Below are 24202 nucleotides of genomic sequence, written 5' to 3'. Positions count from 1 at the left end.
ATTATGCAGTCACAGCGACGCGCTTAGAACTTGAGGGTCTTAGGCTTCTCCCAGGAGAACTCCTGGTTGGTGAAGTGACCGTTCTTGGCGGTCTGGAAGTAGATGGGCTTGGCCAGATCAAGCTCCTTGACAATGACACCAGGACGGAGGTCAAAGTTGTTGCGGACAATCTGGACGAGCTCCTCGGAGGTCTTCTGGGAAGTACCATAGGTCTCAACGAAGACGGACAAGGGCTCAGCGACACCAATGGCGTAGGAGAGCTGGACAAGGGCACGACGAGCGAGACCAGCGTTGACCAGGGACTTAGCGACCCAACGGGCAACGTAGGCGGCGGAACGATCGACCTTGGAGTAATCCTTTCCAGAGAAAGCACCACCACCGTGAGCACCCCAGCCACCGTAGGTGTCGACGATGATCTTACGGCCGGTCAGACCGGCGTCACCCTGGGGACCACCAATGACGAAACGGCCGGATGGCTGAAGGTGGTAGACAGTGCGGTCGTCGAGCAGCTCAGCAGGAATGACTTGCTTAATGATCTTCTCCTTGAGAGCAACACGGATCTCCTCAGTGGAGAGATCATCGCTGTGCTGAGCAGAGATGACAACGGTGTCGACACGCAGGGGCTTGACAGCACCGTTGTCGTGTGCGTATTCAATGGTGACCTGGGTCTTGGTGTCAGGGCGGAGCAGGGGATGGTGCCATTTTTACGGGCATCAGTCATGGCCTTGTTCAGCTTGTGGGAAAGGATGACAGTCAAGGGGAGGAGCTCAGGGGTCTCGTCGGTGGCATAACCAAACATGATACCCTGATCACCAGCACCGAGCTTCTCAAGGGCCTCCTCGTAGTGAAGACCCTGGGCGATATCAGGAGACTGCTGCTCAATGGCGACCAAGACGTTGCAGGTCTTGTAGTCGAAACCCTTATCGGAAGAATCGTAGCCAATATCCTGGATGGCACCACGGATGACCTTCTGGTAGTCAAGCTGGGCCTTGGTAGTGATTTCACCGAAGACCATGACCATACCTGGAACAATGTTAGCATTTGCGCATTATCTAATATCAACAATACTATTGTTTGATGTAAAAGGCAGTTGACACATACCAGTCTTGGTGGCGGTCTCACAAGCGACCTATTCATGATAGCCTAATTAGTACGTGCTAAAATTTGGTGCGGAGATAAAGCCGGTCCAATCGGGTGGGGAAAGGAGGAAAAGAGAGAAAAAAAAAAAAAGAAAAGAGGGTTCCGCAAAAAAAAAAAAGTAAAACAATTTCCGCTCCGTACCTTAGAGAGAGGATCCTCAGCAAGGCAGGCATCGAGGATGGCATCAGAAACCTGGTCACTATTTGAGTAGTTAGACAATTATCCGAATTGGATGAATGGGTGCGACCTTCAGGAGCAAGGTCGCTCTGCAAGTGTAAGGGGGTACGAACGCAATCTTATCGGGGTGACCCTCTCCGACGGACTCGGAGGTGAAAAGGAAGGTGCCGGACTTGGGAAGGTTTGCGACGGAGCCCATTGTGAAGGATGAGGATAGATAGAGGGGAGAATTAATTGAAGAAAGAGAGTTCAGAGGTGATGGAGAAGGAGCGTCCAATTCCACAGGGGAGGGGGTAGAGATATATCAGTGAGACTGAGATGAGATCTGAGGGAAAAAGAAGGGGGGGGGGGCTGGAGGGAAAAGAAATCGAGGGGAATCTGGCCGTATTAATGTGCCGCCGATGGCGCCATCTTCCTCCGGCGGTCACCCTCGGCAGAAAAAGTGCGCATTCTGACATCTGCGCCAATCCGCGACGTCCGACTGTGAATGTGCAGCATATTCTGACAGATCGCCCCTGTCTTTCTGCGGCTGGCCCTTTTAGTGCGGAGTTTACGGTTACGGTGACGGAAAACAGACTATAACTATCCCTTGCTTACTGCGGTGGTGCCCCATCGCCCCTGATCTTGTTCGTGCATCCATTATCTAGCGTCTTAGCGTCGTATACGGACGCGGTTAATAAACCTCTCTACCCCGCGCGCATCTTACCTCAGAAAAAATGTCCAAGTTCGGTGTATTGGTAATGGGCCCTGCGGGCGCTGGGAAAACCACCTTTTGCAATGCCGTCATTCAACATCTCCAGCATACGCGCCGAAGTTGTTTCTACGTCAACCTGGACCCGGCCGCTGAAAGCTTCAGCTATGAACCTGACTTGGACATCCGCGAACTGATCACTTTGGAAGATGTTATGGAGGAAATGGGCCTGGGGCCCAATGGAGGTCTTATCTATTGCTTTGAGTTCCTCCTGCAAAATTTGGACTTTCTCTCAGAAGCCTTGGATCCGTTGAGCGAAGAATACCTGATTATCTTCGATATGCCGGGCCAGATCGAGCTCTACACACATATACCCCTCCTGCCATCACTGGTACAGTTTCTGTCGCGTGCGGGGCCCCTGAACATCAACCTCTGCGCGGCGTATCTCCTCGAAAGTACCTTTGTCGTTGACAAAGCCAAGTTCTTTGCCGGCACCTTAAGTGCCATGTCCGCAATGCTGATGCTCGAGATGCCCCACGTAAATATTCTGACTAAGATGGATCAGGTCCGGGACATGGTGACTCGCAAAGAATTAAAGAGATTCACCAATGTGGACGTACAGTTGCTGCAGGATGATGATGCCGATGCGATGGGAGACCCGTCGTCCAAAGATACATTGCTCAGCGGTGGCTCCTTTAAGCAGCTCAACCGGGCTGTCGGCCAACTCATCGATGACTTCAGTATGGTCTCATTTCTGCAATTGGATGTGCAGGACGAGGATAGTGTCGCCGCTGTTCTGAGCCATATCGACGATGCCACTCAGTTCCATGAAGCGCAAGAACCACGCGAGCCCAACGATGAGCAGGAAGTTAATTACGAGGATGCAGACATATGATCGATCAATCATAAATATGAAGGAATTAATTGTCAAATAGCCTTGTTCGAACATAAATGTGGGACCTACCGGCAGCAACAAGATGGGACTATTTGATACCTCCAACTTCTTGTTCTCATCCGACCGCCAGCGGCGCCCAGAAGGCCACTGATACGCTTTGATCCCGTGGCAGGGATTTGCCCGCTTAGCCAGATCAGAGCCAATAATGATCACCAGCGCGCTGGCGAGCAAGCAATGCAAAACCCAGAAAAACATGGGGGTGCTTGCTCCCTCTCACAGGCGCAGAAATGCCACGATATAGAAGTTATGTATCTAAACCGACACCATCATGAAAACAAAATAATGTCGCAAATAATAATGAATAATGCATGCATCATAAATCCAACATCGTAAAAGCGGAAGGAAGGAAAAAGTGGAAAAAAAACAACCGCTGAGAATGCGATTATCACCAACTCCCTAAGTTGGCATTTTTCTCCAGCATATACCCAAGAACAGCGCAATGGCATTAATCACATATGATTCGTAAAACCCAAGCCAAAGCGGCTAAAAGCTCAACCTCTCCCCATAGGAACCTGAAATTCCCGACCAGAAGCATACCCTCCCCAACCTCCAGTAGCCGACGACGATCTCTGACCGCCCTCAAACCCATCCTGGAACTTCTCCGCGAATCCCTTCACGACCCCGTAGAGCCAGCCTAGATCGCGACCGGTCTTCTCTAACCCAGCATTATACGCGTACCAAATGGCTCCGAGGATGAATCCCCACCAGACTAATCGCAGCGCCAACGTAATCCAGAACATGACGACACGTCGCGCATAGTCGAGGACCTTAAGAGAGATGATGAGAATGAGAGCAAGGATAAGGACCGAGACAAGGTCGGGCATTGAAGAGGCGAGCATGGTGGCAAGAGGTTGGACGATATATGGGTCCAAGTAGGTTGTCTTCAGGTGGGAAATGTAGGGATCCAGGTATGTGGTGCGGGCGTGGTTACGTGAAACGCGATCGAGGATGAGGTGAGTTGTTGGATTGTAGGGTTGTCTTGGATTAGGGAGAGAATGGATTCTTATGCCCGTTGTTAGTGATCGCTAAGAAGGTGTTTATTGTTATAAACTTACCGGGGAGGAAGTCCATGGCGACGAAGTTGTGCGTTTGTTTGCGTTTGGCTAAGACCGATACAGTAGACGAGAGGTAGATAAAAGCTTGAAACAGTTTATGGATTGCACTTTATAGAGGAGCAAAAAAAAAAAAAAAATATCCTATCACCGCTATGTGGAGTACTGATGCATAGTTGTTGAATGTCTGAGACATGTGCATTCCTCGGAGGACAGATCAAGCAACCAAGCGAGCAAACCAAGCAAACACACGGAAGGGATAATATCAATTGCATGCATGTATTACTCTTGGTCGCCCTCCCCCCCTCTATATCTATGAGTGTATTAAATTTGATCACATCGTGATCACGGTATATACATGTCCACGTCCCGTGTGGATTCAAAACCGACCATATACAAATGTCGTCAATATGCACAGCGCCCAAGTAGTTGCGGTCTTGGGCCAAAGAAAAGCATCACAAACTGGGCGCTACCATGCGCCTCCAAAACAGAAATCGCGACTCTGTGTAACGCCGGAACACCGACACCAAGCGCCAGGGGCCACAATCGTCAGTATATATACAAGATGAACAACGTAACATAGTCTAGAGGGAGACAGATCAGCCCTGTAGGGCCTTGAATGCATCCCGCTCAGCCTGAATCTCGGCCTGGAGTTTACGAGTTTGGCGAAGTGCCTCGTCTCTGTACACACGTTAGAGTCATCACCCAATTAACAAGAAAAATCGACGGTGCCTACCGGTCAGACTGGAGTTCAGCCACTTCAATTTGCGCACGGTTCATGCGGCTAACTACTTCCCCCATCTCCATATCGGCGTCGCGGAGAAGTCTTTCGAGCTCTTTCACCCGCCGCTCCAATGCCTCCGGCTTTACAGCCTGGCTCAGCGAAATTCCATCGCCGCTAGTGGTCTTGTCTAAGCGAGGAGATCGTCCAACGAAGGGCGACGAAGGAGGCATGGGGGACAAGCCGACGGGGCTACGAGCACCGTTCTTCATCCTCAACAATTGAGCATTATGACTTTCATTCAGCTGTTGAATCTCTTCTTCATGCCGAGCCATTTCTTCCTCAGCGTGTTGCTGAGCTATCAAAAGGGTGTCTTCCAGCTCCTTGAGACGCGCTTGCATTTCATTGATCCGAACTGCAGAAAGCTGTTGCTCTTTTTCACCTTTGCCGATAGCGTCTGCCAAACGGCTGCGCAATGCGTTGTTCCTCTCAAGCTGGTTCTGTACTTGCTGCGAAAGGCTTTCAGTTCGACTGACCGAGGCTGCTAGCTGGCCATATTCTTCCTGAGGTGACTGAATGGCGCTTGCTTCAGCTTGCTCCCGCTCAGCCTGGAGCTGCTTATATGCAGATTCTAATGATGACGAGGTGGCTAGAACCTCAGCAAAGCCCTCTTGGTCAGCTCCGACGCCTTCCGGAACGGTAATATCGTGTTCGTGCAGTAGCACCCGAAGGGACGTTGTCTCCTGCTCGGCACGGTCAAGGTCCATCTTTAGCCCTGCCAATCCTTTTTCGCACTGCCATTTCTGATCCAACGCCTCTTCGGCGCGTTGCCGGAGATGATTGACCTCATCTCTCAGGTTGTGGACTTCTCTCTCGTAACCTAATTTGCGTGGAGATCCTAATTGTTGTGCGTGAGCAAGCTCTAGCTCCATGAGTCGGATACGCTTCTCGTACTCCCGGGCTTCGTAAGCTTGACGGTCGAGCAAACGCCGAAGCGCGTGATGAAGTGCATCGCGCTGCGCTTCAACACTCTCCATCCGATCCGCCATGGATTCCCGGGCGTCACCCCCCTTGGGAGTAACTGGGCTTGATTGCGACAGAGAGTTGGAACGGGACAGTCCTGTTCGTATGGTAGGTTTCGAATGCATCCGAGCCAATGAGCTGGAGCGCGACAACCCTACTGCAGAGTTTCTCTTGGGAGTTTCACTATCCTCCGATATGGTAGCAAATCGGCCACCTTGCAGTTGCGCTAGCGCAGCATTCTCGATCTTCAGGGCCTCAAGCTCTTCTAATAATCGCTGAACCTCCGAGGCATCAGATACAGATGCTGCGCTACTTTTTAATTCGGGGACCATGTGATCACGAAGGTGATCCCGCTCATTTCGAATCTGCTCCAGCTCTACTCGCATGGCTGTGAGTAAGTCTTCAAAATTGTCTTTGATCTGTCGCTCTTCCGCCAATTTTCTGCGAGTAGCTTCCAGAGCACCCTCGAGTTCTTTTGTCCGAGAAGACAGATCGGAGAGGTCAACTCTCTCTCGTCGGAGCTAATGAAAGCTGGTCAAAATTCCCGGCCGAAAGATACAGAAGCAGAGATGCATCGACATACCTGATGTACTTGTGATTCCAGTATTTGGACATGTGAATCTGCCGCTGCGCGGCGAGCCCGCTCTTCCTGCCATTTCTGCGTTAAATCTACTTTCAGCTGAGCCCGTTCCTGCTCCGATGCCCGCCGATATTTTTCAACATCGTCGATCCGCCCATCGTACACAAGGCGAATGGAGCTAGTGCCTGAATCAGAGAAATAGTCACTGGTACGTCGGTTTCCGTTGTCCAAAGGCAACTCTGATTGAAGCCTTTCTACCAAGTCCTCCAACTCCATCTCCCGCCGTATGGAGCCAGCCAACTCAGAACTGATTTCCCGGAGTTCATTTTCGAGCTCAGCCACATGCGCCGTGGAAGGACCTGTCTCCAAAATACTTGCACTACTCAAGGACGGATTGCGGGGTGGAAACCCCTTGGAGGCATCGAATGGCACCGTCGTGGACGGCGTTACCGCACTGGGTAGGGAAGGAGGCATTGGGGATGGGAGTGGGGAATGACCAAGATCTGAGACTTCAGTACTCGATGATTCTGCGCCAGGTGACGTAGTAATGGTGCCTCGCCAGCCAAAGAATGAGCTAATCTTGTGACCGGGAGTTTTTGGATTTTTGGCGTCTACAACGCCGGACATAGAACGTCCGCTCGAATCGATGTGGAGCGGAGGGGGTCGATTAGAAGGATGTTGTAAGGGCATTGTTGTAGCCCGTTTCTGCATTATTAAGGGCGACTTGAGTACTGGGATAAACGGTTCGCTAACGAGACGACTATGCACTGGCCCCCCATTCGCGAATTGGGTGCCGTAGTCTGCGTCAACGCCCACGTCGTTGTCCGACGAATCTATGAATGAGGCGGATGTGTCTATGCGAAGAGGTGCGGGCTGTCTAGCATGGGGAAGTCTGAGGATGGCCAAGAAAAGAGCGGGATTAGCTATGACACGTCTGAAGGGGGAATGGGTATGGGAAGACCTCTGCCCGGGTGGGGACCAGGCGAGTGTGACAGAATGAAGATCAGAACCGGGGGGACGGCGCTGGATAAGAGGGCATAAGAACAAAGAGCGCCACGGCTTTCATACCGATCTAGATCCCTGGGCACAAAGAGAGAGGGGTCCTCCGCAGGAACGGAGGCGGACGATTGGGACAAAGTGGAACGAGAATGATTCTGCACGTCAGAAACGCTCGTGACAGGGATTGGAGGATCTGCAGGCGATACGCCTCCGGGGAAGGAGGCACTGGAAGAGGACTCGGACCGGCGAGGGGGTATCACAGCGGCCGCATTCTGGGGCAGCGGCTTCCTGCGCACGGGGGAAGTGGTCGTAGGAGAAGTGACCGGAAAGGGAGGATGAGGAGGAGCGGTTGTGGAGGATGCGGAGGGAGGAGGACTTGGCCAACCGCCAGTGTCACCAGTCCCTTGATGGTCTGGTTGATGGGGGACGGCGGACGCAACAGTAGTCGACGATAAGGCGTCAGGAGCCGGCGGAGAAGCCCAGCCTGGGGCCATGACAGGCGTATTAAATTTTATTGGAGAGCGCGAAACGGAATTGGCCAAGAAACATGCTATAGTGGAATTCAAATTCAATCAGAAACAGGAAAGGGGAGAGAGAATCAGAAGCACCCCGTTAGCCAACGGGGGCATAGGATCGACGCACCCTCATGGTGACGATGAGCCTTGACTCCTTGGGGAGCACGGGCAAAACGGGCGATGACACGCGCCGGGTCTTTAGGGGGTAAGACTAAGAGTGGGAATTGATAGACCTTGGAACGGCGGAGGTTGATTGATGGACGATTGGGTCAAGGAGTCTAGTTTTTTTGTCCAGGAGTGAAGGTGACCAGGAGACTTGGAAAGACGACCAGACTAAGGGGTGGAAAGGAGAAAAGGATTGGCGGTTCGGGAAGACAGCCTCTGGAAATAGTGAGCATTACCTGATTCGGAGGGAGGAGACCAGGTGGGGCGTTTATCAAAAAGTATGTCAGTATTAATTTTGATCGTTCCTTTGAATATTGAACATCTTGGGCGGTAAAAAAAAAACAAAAAAAAAAGGCTATTCAACAGCGGAAAAGAAGTCCTTCCATTTTTAGTCTTCCCAATATTGAAGAAAAAGTCTATATTCTGAAAAATGTGCACATTGCACCCTACAAGTGTCGACGAACCTGCACGGAGATCGCAGAGAGCATGGCCAACCAAGGCCAAGATCTGGAGATAAACGATCTCTGGAATGGAAGAATTCCAAGCAAAACCAGCGATAGTAAGAAACGAGAGACGGTGGACGGCTCACAAGCGGCCACTAACCCCCCACTAGGGCGGCCGATCGCAAGTGAACCGTGACGGACGGACCCACTCCTATGCATACTTCTGGACTCAGGGGCAATTCAACTTCTCTTCGGCTGCACTCAGTCCCAAACACAATCCCACCCAGAAACAGGATCTAGAGAGTAAAAAGTAAGACATACACTGAGTAACTCGTAGACGATAAAGAAGCAAAAGAAGACTATAAGACTATCTGAGAACTAGTCCCCCCCAAAGGAGTCCATATCAATCAACCAGGCCCAACTATCATACGGTGCCAACAATCTCCCTGTAACAATGGTGGGAAACCGATATACCACGGTGGTCTGAGCTCCAATATAGTCCAACAAACACATATCAATACTACCTCACCATCCCTCTACTAGACACCAGCAAGGCAATCACCTCCGAACCACTGATATGCAACGATCGACTAGCTCGTGCGCCAACATCTATCACCTACAGCGGTTGGTTAACAAGTAGAAGGTCGACCGGCGAATCGCCGAATACCGTCTCAAGTCCTGGGGTGTTCCATTAATGCAACTCGGACCAACTGAAGCTCAGGAGTCAGTGCGGTTTCTCCACCGGCTCTTGATTGGATGTTATTCTCCCTCCCTCCAACTGCCGTCAGCCCTTAAGTGGTCTAACACTGGGCACTAGGTAGGTACTACTACTAGTAGTAGTACGTACCTAGTATTCTAGTGATCAGCCTCAGGTGTCGATGAGGCAGCAATACTTAGTCCTTAGCAGCGTAGTTTCCCTTTCGCTGTACGGAGTACACCTCCGTCGGATATGCGACAATATTGGAGGTTCGGATATTGCTTTACCTAATGCGCGTCAATAACTCCATCAGGATGAGAACAGCTTGGAACCAGGATCAAAAAAGACCCTGGCTAAATATAACATGAAACGCCCACTGAAAGACGTTTACGAATGGGACCTCCCCAATCTAGACCTCGCTGGATGGAGAATAGGCGCGCAATAGTCGGGATCAAAATAGTTATCACTTCCTTACACGTACCATTTGACAAACATTGCCCTGTAATTGACACGGACGAGTAACAAGAATAGTAATCAAAAAATGAAAAAGAAACCCTTGTTCAACAACTGATAGTTAAGCGCCATGCCCCGAAAATCTATTTTCTATCTCATTCAATCATACCGCAGAATTTAGATCCTTCGAAGCGCCCAGAATCCCGCTTGCCCCAAATCTTTTTTTTTTTTTTTTTAATTTTTGTTTTTTTAGGAAACAAAAAAAAAAGGTCCTAGACCTGGTGGTCCACATAGCCCTATCTCCAAGGCAAGGGGCGAACCCAAATCATTGTCCCAGTTGAAAAGGCCAACAATGAGACTGCCACCCTTGGGAATGCTAATTTAAGAAATGACAGGCGTTTAAGTTCTGCAAGGATAGGGTCGGTAGTTCTATGGGGCCGGATTTCTTGATTTAACCGCCTTTTTCCCTCCCTCGAGGGATAACAGTTTCAATCCCTGTCTTCTTGGGTTTAAAGGTGACACGTCCATTCCGGCACATTTAAACTTGGCAGGAACCGCGAACGTGACGTGTGATTGATTATGCATGTAGTAGCTGGGAATGTCAAATGACACCTGCCAATTATTTTGACTTTAAAGGGATGGTTTTATAGACAAGATAGGTATACGGAATGCTCAAAGAAATACATATGTACATGTAGATATACAATAAACCACTAGAATCACATCATGACACCCTTTCGCTCAAAAATAACGTAACCCATGCGCTGTGCCACAGCTTCCACAACTGTTCGGGATAGATAAAAAAAATATCATTAAAAACATGAACTTTCCTAAACACTCTCTTGGCATCGTGAACATAAATAGCACGGTATTCCCCGAAGCCCTGTCAATAGGGGATAAAGTCAAATTGCATTCGATCTATGCCTGTCAGCAGATGTAATCTAGACTCAGGAGTAACACAAGCAGACATACCGAGGAATTGATTCCAACCTTCATTCTCATCAATCTGGCTCGCCCAATATTGCTCTAAAAACCTTAAAGACTGGAGCACATTCGGAACACGAATCGTGTCATGCAAACAGGAGAGCAATTGGCGCACTTTCTCCCGGTCTTCATCCCCTGCCTCGCAACCTGCAATGAATAACGGCGTGGTAAGCATGGTCCATGGACTGAGCCCCGCCGAGGGTCCAATTTGAGCAGTACATTCCAAGATCCGCTTGACAGATGCTTGGACCTCCGGTGATGATGCTGGTGTTTTCCTCAATCGACGATGGATCTGAATGAGTGCGCTATGCTGGAAAGCTTCATTGCATAGAATGAATTGACGAATGTATTCGCTTGAGAGTCCTTCCACCACCCCTGGGTAGAATGCAGGCTGTGAGTCAGCTTCCTGGTCCATCAAGCGCCGAACGGACGACTCAAGAACTGCGGCTTCATGATAAACGCTGAATTCGTCTCCTTGTGTCATGCCACCACATTGTTGGCTCGGGTGACTTCGCCAGGCAGCGGCCCCTATCCCACGAAAGACTGCGGCGAGATTAACCGTGAAGCCCCAGTAATCGTCAAGGTAATCAGGAGAGTCGTGCTGGTTGGTAGTACTCAAGATGGTTTGAGCTGCAACATCACCAATAGGTGGCCCATTGCCTGTTAACGCCGTGAGAGAAACAATCGATCGGTACCACCGGCTCAAGTACCTCCTGAACCCGTCTGACGACCGCGGCGACAACGCTCCTCGGTTATCACAAGCATCCATCAACGCCCTAGCCCCCTCAATATGAGCCCTCCATGAGTTAGGATGGATAGCCCCGGAATGAATCTCTGCCAGACAGAGTGTTCGCGCGGTCGCCAACAACGCATCCGAGCCCTTGACGTTAGGGTCCTGAAGCTCCGCCCGAAAATGTTCTAAACTGAGGGACATAAACCGTGCTATTTCCGGTGCAGACTTGACGTTTTCCGACTGATTGTGTAGGGCTTGTAGGTGAATCGCCGATAGAGCCATGGTCGCATATAGTAAAGACGGGGTCTGGAGGGCCATCGGAACAAGCATCTGACAGATATCTCTTTGCATGCCCGTATGGCAGGCAGTGATTTGAGAGGCATCATTAAGGAAATGGTGAAGAAGAGCCTTCTGGTCAGACGATAACGACGAAAACGGATCGACGGGTCGGGCGAGAGCACGAGGCTCAGGAGGGGGAGGTGAAGCTTTCGTAGTATAGATGAATTCGCCGGGAGAGTACTCTACATCGACTCATTAGACCCAAGGGCTCCAATATTTGAAGAGCATGGCTGAGTAAGAGTGGCAGATGTAACCTACCGAGTTTCTGCATGCCCCCATGTCCCACACATGCCCCGAACCTCGAGCGCGAGAAGGCCCTCCCTCCCCACTGCAGTTGCATCGCATATCGGCATTGCGCTCCAGCCGTCTTGCATCGTCCACATATCGGTCGCTGTTCGTCACATTTTTGCCGTCGAGCTTTACATCGTTTGCAACCGGTAAATGATCGAGACATGGGATCGGACCTCGTGTGGTCGATTAATGGCCGCCTAACTTCTTTGATTTTTTTTCCCGTTTCCCGTTATGTTCTCTGGAACCCTTCCCTGTTTGGTTACCTCGGCTGTTCCTGGTGAGCCTCAGAATATGCCCGACAACGTGCAGAAAATCGCTTTAGATCAACAGGAAAGATGAGTGAGTAATTTCACAAAATGTCGGCTCTTTGTGCGCAACGAGAGTGGCACGAATCCCCGTGGAGGGTCGCTCGTATCAGTGGGAATGGAGATAACGGAACTGCGGAGTGCTGTATAGCGGCCGATCATCCAGGCCAAAGATCCACCGGAGGGTCGTGCCTACTGTATGTACAGGGACACTAATGGAGAAGTCGTGGAGAGGCTCCAAGAGTGTTTTCCCCGGAGACGAATTCCGTGTTGCTTAGTCTCGATTTAAGGAGACCTCAAAATCAAGAACGGCTGGCTTACCACAAATCCTTTTCTAATGCGGGGTTGTGGTTCCGAAGTCTCACAAAACGAAGGCTAGATTCTGTCGCCACGAGCCGATTATAACCCGTGGGGTGGGTTGCATATTTGACTGCATTCCAACACATGGCATGTCCTTCTAGAACGTCAAAGATTACTTATCCCACAAAACCACACCGCTAAAATGCACAATAGTAATGATGACACTTGGCCGACGTACGCTGCGCAATCAATACAATGCAGCTGATTATCTCTATATCGGCAAAGTCCAAAGCAAGCACCTAAGTAACAAACACTGGGTAATATAATCACAAGTAACAAGCATCCCGCGACGAGCAATCAGTCGTCGAAGGTATACCGAAGCCACTCGCCCACTGCTCGCAGACTCTCCCAACGTACCGACTCGTCTTTGTCGGCCATCAGTCCCATAACTCGCGCCTTCAACCCTAGCCTTTCCAGCTGTGCCCGTCGTCCCGGCAGCTCCTTCACCAGGTGGCCCACATCGTTACAGGCAATCGCGAGAACCTGCTTGTCATTGTCCCACTCCTTAGAGATAATCTCCGCTAGCTTCTTGGGAAGGTTAGCATCATCCAGGATGCGACGGGCATTGTCCTTCCAAAACGTAGGGTTACGGTGGGGTGGGGACCAGCGGAGGTGTCCCGACTGCAACTCCGCCGCGTACTGATCAAACGTAGTTTGAGTTTTGGTGTACTCGTCGAGCATGTCAGAGAGAGTCTTCAGATCCTCAAGAAGGTCGGGATCGGTCAAATGACGACCCGAGAGGTTCGCAAGAAGGGCAGGGAGGCGGACAAATACTGCGACCGGCAATAAGGTTGTGCGGTTGGAAGAAAGGAGGTTGTTGAGAGTTGCGAGTAGAAGCCGTGTTGTCTTCTCCTTCGGCGACAGGCGCAGGAGGTAAGTATACAGCTGAAGGAATTCGTGGTCCCTGCGGACGTCAGTAGAGTTCGGTCAGGGTGCAATACGTTGGACCAGACGGAGACTACGTACGCTTGAAGGTCATCCCCAATTAGCGCGCCTTCAAAGCTCAGCTGCCAAATAACAAGAAGGACCCGATACAGAAGTTGAAGCCCCACACCCCCAGAGAGACCTGGCTCGATCGCCCGCGAACTGCCAGCCACGGTGCTGGAATTGGTATCTTTGCCTCCGGTCGCCGCACGTAGAATCTCGATCAAGGGGTCAACCGTTTCTCCCCTCTGCTTCCAGAAGATCTCCCGAGACCTAGATGTACGAAGCAACGCGGACAGCTCCTGGACACCAATGTCTTGCAACCCACTGTCCTGGTTTTGAGTCAGACTGGAGAGGTAAGTGTACAGTTGTGGAAGTGCCTCTTCATCTCGGACCGCAGACTTAGATGAAGACACGAGGCTGATAGAGACAAGGTTTGTCAGGAAGGTAGAAGTGAGCAACGGAATAGGGTCCTCGGCATTCGTAGAATGACGCAAGAGGGGGAGAAATGGCTTGTAGGGATCGGGATGCGCAATTAGGGCAGACGAGAGCGCTGGAACATCTACAGTACCGAGCAATCGGGTCAGCACAACTTGGGTACGTTTGCGCATACTTTGGGACCCAACATAGACCCACCATTGATCAAGTCCGCTGCCAGCACAAGGATATACTGTACGATATCGGTCCTCCTAGAAGCGGAGTCCAGAACGCTCTTGGCGTCAGCACTTCCAGAGAGCAGGCTTACATAGCCAGAGATATCGCCCTCTACAGTTTGGCGTCTCTGATCTTTGCGAACCTTGTCCACTGCCTTGATCTTTTTCAACTGATCATCGGTGATGTTGCCAGCTCGAACTGCTCCCTCCCATGGGATGGGCCGAGCTCGGATGTTGTTCTGGAGAGAGCTGAGGTACATGGGAGGCTCCAAAGGCATGGTCGACATAGTTCCGCTATTGCAGGATAGAGATAGAGCCTGCCCGGAACAGCGAGAAGAGAAGAAAACCGAGACGCTTGGGAGGGGGGTGGACTGAAGATGAAGAGGGAGGGCTGAGATCTATGATGGAGTGTTACGAATGGAGGAAAGCTCCGGTGTTCACGTTGTTCCCCATCCTACCGCCAAGACCCATACTAAGCCCCATTCAATCAGTAATCTCTCCAACCTTCTTGTCCACGCAAGCCAGACACCAGCGTTCGGATTCCTGCTACGTGGTTGCACTCATCCTTGTCTGTTTCATGTCTCTTTATATCTTCTAGTCTAGCCTCTAGTCTCTCGTTTCGTTTTCAACCCCTTCGTTCCCTATATCACTCCACCCCCCACGCTCATTTTCCCCGCAGGAAAGGCAGCAATCATCGCTCGGCCTAGTTCCACTTACTCTGTACTGTGTGTGTGACGGCAGGCAAACATTAAACCACTTCATCATTGTCAAAGACCACCGCCTTTCATGCCAGAGAGCCTGTCGGACTTGCTGCTAGAAGTAGCTGGTTCATGCCTCTGATTGAGATACCTCCAACCGCATTATCATTATGGCACAACCAAAATGGAAGGTTGGGTCCTTCCTGCAGCAAGCTGTCGCCGGGGTTGAATCGAAATTGGATTTGATCCTGGCCGATGAGGAGCAGCGCCAACAGCTACAGCCAAAATCAAGCACGGCGACGAAGAATCAGACTGGCAGTATGGCTTTTCCGAGTTCAATATATTCTGTCGCATACTAACGGATCTAGATCTTTCACGAAGTTCGTCAAATGCGCGAAAAAATGATCGTCTTCAGGAGCGTCTGGCTCGCGCTGTTGTCAAATCTAACACCAATGCCAATCCTGCTTCTCAATCCTCGAGTCGAGTCACCTCTCCCATCACCAGTCCGGTCCCGAGCAATGGCGCGCGGTCGAGCATGGATATTGAATCGAGTCTTGGACGTAGCAGCCTCAATCTCGAAGAAAGTGCCCAGAACATTACCCCCGCCGATGAATCTTCGTCAATCGCAGCCTCCAGAACAAGTCATGACAGCAGCCCACCACGAAACTCGAGAGATATTGTCAACTCGCGCGCATCGAATGAGGATTCTGCATCGCGAGAGGCTAACTCGGAGAGGAGCACTGAAGTTGTACAAGAAAATGGCGTTGAACCTAAGCTACAGGAAACTGAAGCTGACAAACCACGTTCATCTGAGGGCCTTGCCCAGGACACTGCAAATGACTCAAGTGATATAATCGAGCCTGTCTCCAACGATGTGGACAAAACTATTGCACACTTACAGGCAGAGCACAAGGCAGCCGAGTCACGTTGGCAAGCAGAAATGTACGAACATCTTGAGCGAATTGACGCATTGCAATCGAAGTTGAAGTACTTAACTAAAGAAGCTGCTAAGTCCGCCAAGAAATCGGCAGCGGCGGAAGCACCTGGAAGTATGGAAAGGCAGCTCCGGGAGAAGGACGAGAAGATCGCACTGTTGTTCGAAGAAGGACAGAAACTTTCGAAATCTGAGATGGACCATCGTACAGCGATAAAGAAACTTCGACAGCAATTGGCGGAGAATTCGAAAGTGCAAACTGAAAATCACAAGAAAACAGAAAAACTGGAAAGAGATCTGGCCAACGCTGAGGCCAGAGCTAAGCGGGCTGAAGCTGCCGAAAAACGAGCCAATGAATCGCTGACGTCTCAGTCAAAAAGCTCACGAGATCTTGAAGCGGTCACAGCGGAGCGAGATGCATTAAGTCAAACAATTCAGGAAATGAAAGGTCAACTTGCCAGAGCAGTTGCGCGAGCTGGGGCAGCTGAAGCCAAAGCTCAGTCTGATGCGCTGGAGCAGGAAAAGCGCCATGCGGCCGAGCTGGAAGAAGAACTGGCAAGTATCAAGGCCGAGCGTGATGAGAGTGAGGAAACCTTGAAGACAGAGATACACGACCTCAAGAGTACCATCGAGCAGGAGAAGGAAAGGGCACGAGTACTGGAGGTCGAACTAAAGAACGAGCAATCTGTCTTGGAGAGCAAGATGGAGTCTCTTCGCTCTAGAGCGGAAGAGGCTTCATCTGGGGTAGCTGGTGATGCCCAAGCAAAGCTTCTTCGCCAGATCGAGACATTGCAGACGCAGTATGCTGTTGCCAGTGAAAATTGGCAGGCGCTGGAGGGTTCACTACTTGCGCGCTTAGCGAACGTAGAAAAGGAACGAGACGAAGCCACACGCCGAGAGGGAGACCTGCGGCGGAGAGTTCGGGAAGTGGTAAGAATGATTTGTTCTAATTTTTTTTGTGAGGAAATAGAGACTAATATATACGTACAGAATCTCAAAGCTAAAAGGGCTGAGGAAGACCTCGAAGACGCAAAAGAGGCCGAGCATGATCTTGAAAACAAACTCGAGGAACGCATGCAGGAGCTGCAAAAACTGGAGCAGAAACTTCAAAAGGCTGCGGATGATTTAGTCTCGGCACAGAAAGACTTCGATGAACAGAAGAAAGTGTGCGATGCAACGTGGGCACAGAAGCTAGAGGAAGAACGAGTAAAATGGCGCGAGCAGGTTGTGCCTCCTGCCATCTTCACACAGCCACAACGCACCGAGTCACCAGTAGCGTACAGTCGCAGGCCGAGTGCCCTGGAGCCTGTAGGTTCCCTCACTGACTTACGATCAAGTCGCCGGTCCTCGACTCTGCCCATGACGTCGCCAGAAGTAGGCACACCGACACGACAGAACTCATTCCCAACATCTACGTCTGCTCTCCTTTCACCTCCGGCAAACAGCGCACCCTTCTCGCAATTTACGGACACCCCCTCAATTACTTTCGAACCAGACGAGTTCTCTGCCCGGCCGGGCACGCCATCTGCTTTTGGCGGAGCACTGACCCAAAACTCCCGGGGAATCAATGACATTATCTCGGAATCCACTGTTGGCGCTGGTCCATCGGTCCAGTTGGTGGAGCGTATGAGTGCGACGGTTCGCCGATTGGAAAGTGAACGAGCTGCCACGAAAGATGAGCTTGCTCGTATTGTAAGCCAACGCGATGAAGCCCGGCAACAAGTTGTGGATCTAATGCGGGAATCTGAGGAGAAAAAGACAGCAGACGCCCGTATACAAGAACTAGAGAAGCGACATGCCGAGCTAGAGGAGCGTTACGAGACTACTCTTGAGCTGCTGGGTGAAAAGAGTGAGCAAGTGGAAGAGTTGCAGGCTGATATTGCCGAGGTCAAGAAAATCTACCGCGAGCTGGTGGATAGTACCATGAAATGAGAGCCTATAGACGTCTCTTGAAAGAAAATCTTTTTACTTCTGTACATAGTATTTGCCTGGACATTCGATACCGATTAGACGATGTTATGCGAAACAAGACTTTTCAGAAAAGAATATAATATCTCTTCTAATTGCTAATATTGGACCATTATTATGAGCCGTGGAAAGCTCCCGGGTATTCATAACCATGTTCCACGTCTCTTAGATTTCTAGACCCTCCATTTCTGCGGTTTGCCGAATATATGTTCGAACCTTGACGAGGTTAACCTTGCAATAGCCTGGGAAAGCGCCTGGAGGATGTTTTACGGGGAGAGAATGAACTACTTACGCTTGCATCTGGTGCCATATCAATAGCCAAAGTGCCATCGGCGTCCTTCTTATCCGTTTCAGCACCGGCCTTAAGCAGAGTGATCGCAGCTTCACCGTGGCCCTCGGAGATAGCATGGTGCAGAGCAGTCAGACCGTCCATATCCGTGGCATTGACGGGACTTTTCCCATCTTGGAGAAGAACCTTGATAATGGGTGACGATCCGATAGCTGCAGCGCGATGAAGTGCTAGTTGCCCGCGCTTATCTTTAATTCTGGCGCTGCATTTATTCGCTATTAAAGTGCGAACGGTGGAAAGGTTGGCTTTGGAGGTTGCGAAGTGGAGCGCATTCTGGAGTTGGAATTACAGTTAATGATCTGACAAAGACCTGGTTGATAGAATTAGACGGACCTGTCCAGAGTTACTCTTCGCATTTACGTCCGCGCCCTTCTTCAAGAGTAGGTCGATGATGGGATCTCCTTCGGCGTTCTTTAGACTGGCTGCGATCATTAATGGGGTCCAGCCTGAACCATCCTGTGATACAAAGTAAGTCGCTGATCGTAATTGACCGAGGCTACCTCTATGTACATAGCAATCCCAGTAAGTAAGAGCAGGAGACTACCTCAACATCTGGATCGAAGTGCTTGGTGGCCACTAGTAGCTCCACGATAGGAAGCCGATTGTGTGCTACAGCCCAGTGGATGGGGAGACGCTCATCGTCATCTTTGACATTCGCAAGCTTCGGATTTACCTATTAAGCCCGAGAGTAAGCAACCATGATACACTCCGGCAAGTGCGACTGCTCTGGCCATGGAAGGGAGATAGACAGCCCCAGATGATGCGGGGCAGCACTTACGTTCAGAAGTGACTCGGCCACCTGAGCTGTCAACTGTTGGTAAGTATCATCATTTCATAGACTACCATATTGCGCTTACTCCTTCCCTCTCGAGCGGCCTCATGTAGAGGAAACTTGGCGTCGTGCTGAGGATCCATGATGATGTGCTCTAGAATTTATAGATGCGGGTCGGAGAGCTGTTCACGATAAGATCGGAGCTATTGGTGGAGGGGAGCTTTGCCGTCGACACCTGTAATATGCCTTAGAGCCTCAGGCAGGATGTTCTGTAGCTCTCCGCCAAAAGTCAAAAAAGGAACCGCAACCAAACCTCCGACTCGTCATCGCCAATCTTTCTCTTCTCCGACAATTCTTGCCGCCAGTTCGCCGTGCTTTATCCAATCGCTCAACAATAAATTCAACAATCAATTTGAATGAGGCAGTAATTTGCTGTTATCGACAACTAGCCGTCAGAACCCCGGGCAAAGGGGTTCCAGACGCGAACGACACGTTCTTTCGCTTATCATCTCGCTGTTGGCGATCCAAGCCATTAGTCGTTTTACAACCCCAATCTACGATCTCAGAATTTTCACGAGTATGGACGTTATCCCGTCGACTACGCCCGAAGAGGCCGTGCGCAGATCCGCAAAGAGGACTGCTGAACTTTTCGGCGCGGATTATCTTATGGTCACACCCTCGACTGGAGATGGATCGATTGGTGTTTCTTACAGACGGAAAGTGGAATATGAACATGTGAAGGAACTCCCGCCAGCTCTAGCAGAGAAGCAAGCCAAAGCAGCGGCCGGGCGCACAAAACGTCCCAAAATCCAAGCCCAGGCGAAGGCGCCTGTAGATGGCAGCGGCGCCTCAATGGCCCTAGTGAAGAAAGCTCAAGGTCCGGCTGCTGGTGGCCTTGGCAATGAGGACCAACCCAAGAGCCTGATCCAGCGACCCTCCGCGACGCGACAACAGAGACCCGACTGGCACGCGCCATGGAAGCTGATGAGAGTGATCTCTGGACATTTGGGATGGGTGCGAAGTCTGGCGGTGGAGCCGAACAACGAGTGGTTTGCCAGTGGTGCTGGTGACCGGACGATAAAAATTTGGAATCTGGCGACTGGTGCTCTCCGCCTGACTCTTACCGGTCACATTTCTACCGTTCGCGGGCTGGCTGTGTCACCCCGGCATCCTTATCTTTTCTCGTGCGGAGAGGACAAAATGGTGAAATGTTGGGATCTGGAGACTAACAAGGTTATTCGTCATTACCACGGTCACCTAAGTGGTGTATATACGCTTGCTCTACACCCTCGCCTTGACCTGCTGGTCACTGGTGGTCGAGACGGCGTTGCCCGAGTGTGGGATATGCGAACGAGGAGTAACGTTCACGTTTTGTCTGGCCATAAAGGAACTGTTGCCGATGTCAAGTGCCAGGAAGCTGATCCACAAATAATTACTGGTTCCCTGGACGCCACCGTTCGTCTCTGGGATCTTGCAGCCGGGAAGTCAATGGGCGTTCTAACCCACCACAAGAAGGGCGTCCGAAACCTCGCTATCCATCCCCGGGAATTCACATTCGCTAGTGCCAGCACAGGAAGCATTAAACAATGGAAGTGTCCAGAGGGTGACTTCATGCAAAACTTCGAGGGTCATAATGCTGTCATTAACTCTCTCGCCGTGAACGAAGACAATGTTCTCTTCTCCGGTGGCGACAACGGCTCCATGTCTTTCTGGGACTGGAAGACCGGATACCGTTTCCAGTCGATCGATACCATGGCCCAACCCGGTTCGCTTGATGCCGAGGCAGGCATCATGGCTGCCACGTTCGACCGGACTAGTCTACGTCTGATCACTGGTGAGGCAGACAAGACCATCAAGATCTGGAAGCCAGATGATGAGGCTACACCTGAGTCGCACCCGGTGACTTGGGCACCCACTCTTGGCAGACAGAGATATTAGGTTGGTGTTGTTGTTGGCCGTCTGTCATTTTATACCCTTCATTGGTCTGGGTCTGATATAGGAATCGGGCATGTTCACTTCACGCACTTATGGAGTTTAGCGTTCGAGATGTACTGTTTGTTATCTGTGACTAGTACTGGGATTTGGTAGGGTTTATAAAAGGAATTTACTCTTGTTGTGTCATACTAAGCTTTGAACATTTCAAAACTTGCTTTCTTTATACTGTTAAACTTGTTTATCTTTATGACTTGTAGTCGACATTTCGCTTGACGTACAAGTGGGTATCATTATTCGATTAGTAAATCACTTGGTAGAATACATAGCCCAAACGAGGAGGACATCGGACACAGAAATCATACATGTGTACATTACCAATCATAGGATGCAGGAGCTGTTGGTACGAAAGACCGTCGTCTTGCTCATACAGAGAATTACTGATCCGTGCCCAGCCCTAACCCCTTTGCTTCTATATCTTCCCGGAACGCAGCCCTTACGTCTTCCGCTGCCACCCTCAGCCTAACTTTACCACTTCTGTCCCCTCTGCTGGGGATGGCAGAGCTTCCCAGAGGGCCTTTCGTCGCCGGTCCGTGCTCTAGGGCAAGAACTCCAGAATTCATGAGCTCCATAGCCGCAAAGCCTAGAGCACGCACGCGAGCACCGTTCCCACCACTGAGTAGGTATTCTTTGATACCTGCACCAGCCGCACCAGCAACTGCGACCGCAGCGTCTGCGATTCGTTTCGCCTCGTCGAGTACATCGCCAAAGGTTGATTCGGTGATCCCAGTTCTTTTCACACGAGCCAAAAGAGCGGCAAGGAAAAGCTTCGCGGAGAGCGGGAGACAGCGTAGAGATTGCTGAAGCGGAGTTGAGGTTGCTTCTTGGATGGCTTGTTTGATTGTGGCGATAGTGACACGTCCTTGTCTCTGTGGCGGTTGAGCTTTTGGCGGCATGGACTGCTTGTTGTTTGATCTCTCCTTTCTCGCAGGAGTCTTGCTAGGTGTTGGTGGCATGGATTCGGTTTCGTCTGCGTTACCATCTTCTAGAATCGGTTCCAGTTTTGCTGCCTCGCTGGCCTGTTCGGCGATCTCTACTGCTCGGCGGCAGATATCTAATGCGCGGCGAGCGTCACCACTAACAGCAGCCACCTTTCGACTGGCAAATTGAACGGCGTCTGCATCGACTATATTTCCTGGTATGTTGGCCAGGCGGGTGCTTATGATTTCCATGAGATCCGTGTGTTTGTAGCCGGGGAACGTGATACGAGTAAGACCCAGACGACTGGAAATCTTGTTGCTTAGTGTTCGCTCAGGGAGATCCATGGTGTTTGCGACAGCAAGCACAATGAGGCGGGAGTGGCGAAGGGCAGGCCAGTTAAAGAAATTGTACATCACAGACTGGTTTTTAGTTACCAGTTGGTCAAGTTCATCCATGAGAACAACGCATGAGACACGTCGAGGTGAAGGATGTGAGAATTCCCTCTCGAGTAGATCAAGCGCATGGGAAGGAGACACTCTGTCGCCCTTCAAGGCTTCCCAAAGCAATGAGTAGGACTGATGTGGATCGGTGACTTTCATGCCATTGATCTCAACAAAAATGAAGTCATCCATCTCTTCTGCAAGCACGGCTGCGTTCAACTGTGCGACCACCTCACGGACTGTTGCCGTCTTGCCAGTTCCAGGTGTACCCGAAATATAAATACAAGTTCCGGCTCCTTCCATGATGGCAGCGCTGAGATGGTTGTATACGGTGTCAAATTCAGCCTTCCGGCACGGTAGTGAGGTAGGGACCGTGGAGACATGTAGAAGAGTTCGTGCCTGGCGATATGGAGAAGCGAAATGGGATGGAGAAAGTATACGAGTGCCCAGCGGGGTAAATTCGAGGGGTTTCTTAACAACAATTCTGTGGAAGATGCCGTTAGCACCAGCATTGCCTATGCCTAATCGGACATATGTCACAAACCTCTTATGTGTTGGGGTAGTCAGAGCTTTTTGACGTCGTGACTGTGGTGTGGCATTCGTAGCTAATTTCTGCCTCTTCCTTGGTGTCACAGGCTGAAATTCATCATCTTCTTTGTCCTTGGTTTCAACATACTATTCCAAATGTCAGAATATCTTGATTTTCGAGCAGGGTCGGTCGGATCTCACATCATCATCACCCTGTTTTCGCTTCTTGGCCTGTTTCAGGCCGTCCTTGATCATAGCAATCAGATTGAAGATCTTATCCTCCTGATAGACATTTTCCCAGACAAATTCCTCGGTGTATCTCCCTTGAAGTTGATTCACACCTCTACGGCAGACAATGCATTTGTTGTAGTCTGACAATTGTTCCTTTCCCTTCGGCGGAGCCCCATTCGGATATTTGGCGAAGAAAGCATCCTTGGACATTACCGTCGCTTTACCATTAATCGATGAGATTGGGTTGACGTTGAAGTCGGCGGTAAGGTACTGCTCATTAGGCAAAGCGTCTGTTCGTCTCTTGTTCCTTGTCGACATGAATTCGTCTGGCGAAGCAAACCACATGATGTTGGCGGACTTGATCGCCTCACCGTCCGCTCCATCGTCTTCCTCTAAAAATTCTGTGATGATTCCCACCCAATCTTTGCCAGGCTCTGGGGATTTGAGCAGCACGACTTGACCCAATTTGCATTCAAACGAACCCATCCGAGCTCCAATGATTAGTCGACGGTTCTTTGTGCTGGCCCGGGAGGTGCGTCTTCGGCTTGACCTCGGTGTGTCTTCTGGGGCGTCCGTTACAGTGTCTTCCTTTTTTTCACTAGTATCGGCAGCATATATCCATTCCCACGGAAGGTCTTCATTACCAAGCTCGTCATCAGAATCATCACGAACAAGGCCTCCCTTGGTCATCCATTGCTGGGCCTGCTTGCGCGCACTACGCCTGCGAGACCGCGGAGTATCATTCTCATCTGCAATGTCTGTAGCCATCTTCTCGGAAGAAAATGGGCAAATAGCTGCCGGCGGAAGGGATGGTTTGCGACAATTGACCAGCAAACAAAAGAAGGTTGAAAATGGATCCACAACGCGTCCAAATGCGCGCAGTCCACTTTACCCCATTTCGGGTTTAGCGCCCCATTAATCTACCCCGTCCAATCATAAGTCTCTATCCGATCTATATAACCTTACTAGTAGCTGTATACAAAGAAGTACTACCAGGCACAAATTGGCTTGAATTTCTTTATCTCATCCTCAAGGTAGTACAGCTAGAAACGTATAGCCACGGTGTTACTTCAAATTATTGAGAAACATTATCTGATATATCCACAAAAATAGTAGCATTGAATGATTCAACATCACTGAATGCATTGAGCCATCCTCGTTTGGTACCA

At 50.5% G+C, this 24202-nt stretch overlaps 10 protein-coding genes across 10 annotated transcripts; 3 read left to right on the top strand and 7 right to left on the bottom strand.

The window, feature by feature from the left end:
• Positions 1 to 23: 23 nt before the first annotated feature.
• ABOM_004205 (S-adenosylmethionine synthetase) lies at positions 24 to 1516 on the bottom strand (the record flags this gene model as incomplete). The annotated part of the gene is made up of 5 exons (XM_022531335.1): positions 24 to 587; positions 635 to 1023; positions 1102 to 1129; positions 1282 to 1339; positions 1431 to 1516. The coding sequence occupies 5 exons, from the start codon at positions 1514 to 1516 to the stop codon at positions 24 to 26; spliced, it is 1125 nt and encodes a 374-aa protein (XP_022391333.1).
• A 517-nt stretch (positions 1517 to 2033) lies between these two features.
• On the top strand, positions 2034 to 2903 carry ABOM_004204 (putative signal sequence-binding GTPase GPN3; the record flags this gene model as incomplete). The annotated part of the gene is made up of 1 exon (XM_022531334.1): positions 2034 to 2903. The coding sequence occupies one exon, from the start codon at positions 2034 to 2036 to the stop codon at positions 2901 to 2903; it is 870 nt and encodes a 289-aa protein (XP_022391334.1).
• A 551-nt stretch (positions 2904 to 3454) lies between these two features.
• On the bottom strand, positions 3455 to 3802 carry ABOM_004203 (Apq12 family protein; the record flags this gene model as incomplete). The annotated part of the gene is made up of 1 exon (XM_022531333.1): positions 3455 to 3802. The coding sequence occupies one exon, from the start codon at positions 3800 to 3802 to the stop codon at positions 3455 to 3457; it is 348 nt and encodes a 115-aa protein (XP_022391331.1).
• Positions 3803 to 4614: 812 nt separating this feature from the next.
• ABOM_004202 (uncharacterized protein) lies at positions 4615 to 7832 on the bottom strand (the record flags this gene model as incomplete). The annotated part of the gene is made up of 4 exons (XM_022531332.1): positions 4615 to 4696; positions 4752 to 6280; positions 6343 to 7231; positions 7408 to 7832. 4 exons carry the CDS (start codon positions 7830 to 7832, stop codon positions 4615 to 4617), a joined length of 2925 nt encoding a protein of 974 aa, XP_022391332.1.
• Positions 7833 to 10497: 2665 nt separating this feature from the next.
• Positions 10498 to 12121, bottom strand: ABOM_004201 (Zn(II)2Cys6 transcription factor; the record flags this gene model as incomplete). The annotated part of the gene is made up of 3 exons (XM_022531331.1): positions 10498 to 10529; positions 10584 to 11849; positions 11926 to 12121. 3 exons carry the CDS (start codon positions 12119 to 12121, stop codon positions 10498 to 10500), a joined length of 1494 nt encoding a protein of 497 aa, XP_022391258.1.
• A 799-nt stretch (positions 12122 to 12920) lies between these two features.
• On the bottom strand, positions 12921 to 14517 carry ABOM_004200 (H(+)-transporting V1 sector ATPase subunit H; the record flags this gene model as incomplete). The annotated part of the gene is made up of 3 exons (XM_022531330.1): positions 12921 to 13527; positions 13590 to 14109; positions 14184 to 14517. Coding segments are annotated over 3 exons (1461 nt in total), but the record flags the coding sequence as incomplete, so codon positions are not given.
• Positions 14518 to 15068: 551 nt separating this feature from the next.
• Positions 15069 to 17764, top strand: ABOM_004199 (M protein repeat protein; the record flags this gene model as incomplete). The annotated part of the gene is made up of 3 exons (XM_022531329.1): positions 15069 to 15216; positions 15267 to 16762; positions 16823 to 17764. 3 exons carry the CDS (start codon positions 15069 to 15071, stop codon positions 17762 to 17764), a joined length of 2586 nt encoding a protein of 861 aa, XP_022391262.1.
• A 201-nt stretch (positions 17765 to 17965) lies between these two features.
• On the bottom strand, positions 17966 to 19064 carry ABOM_004198 (ankyrin repeat domain-containing protein; the record flags this gene model as incomplete). The annotated part of the gene is made up of 6 exons (XM_022531328.1): positions 17966 to 18016; positions 18093 to 18422; positions 18483 to 18605; positions 18694 to 18822; positions 18928 to 18953; positions 19007 to 19064. 6 exons carry the CDS (start codon positions 19062 to 19064, stop codon positions 17966 to 17968), a joined length of 717 nt encoding a protein of 238 aa, XP_022391263.1.
• A 436-nt stretch (positions 19065 to 19500) lies between these two features.
• Positions 19501 to 20859, top strand: ABOM_004197 (WD40 repeat domain-containing protein; the record flags this gene model as incomplete). Its single annotated transcript, XM_022531327.1, has 1 exon — positions 19501 to 20859. One exon carries the CDS (start codon positions 19501 to 19503, stop codon positions 20857 to 20859), a length of 1359 nt encoding a protein of 452 aa, XP_022391266.1.
• Positions 20860 to 21290: 431 nt separating this feature from the next.
• On the bottom strand, positions 21291 to 23801 carry ABOM_004196 (origin recognition complex subunit 1; the record flags this gene model as incomplete). Its single annotated transcript, XM_022531326.1, has 3 exons — positions 21291 to 22758; positions 22819 to 22949; positions 23004 to 23801. 3 exons carry the CDS (start codon positions 23799 to 23801, stop codon positions 21291 to 21293), a joined length of 2397 nt encoding a protein of 798 aa, XP_022391286.1.
• Between the last annotated feature and the right edge of the window lie 401 nt (positions 23802 to 24202).

Source organism: Aspergillus bombycis (genome assembly GCF_001792695.1).
Source record: "Aspergillus bombycis strain NRRL26010 chromosome Unknown contig00022, whole genome shotgun sequence".
NCBI lineage: Eukaryota > Fungi > Ascomycota > Eurotiomycetes > Eurotiales > Aspergillaceae > Aspergillus > Aspergillus bombycis.
Note: the sequence above shows the minus strand (reverse complement) of the source record. Positions and strands in the feature narration are given on the sequence as shown.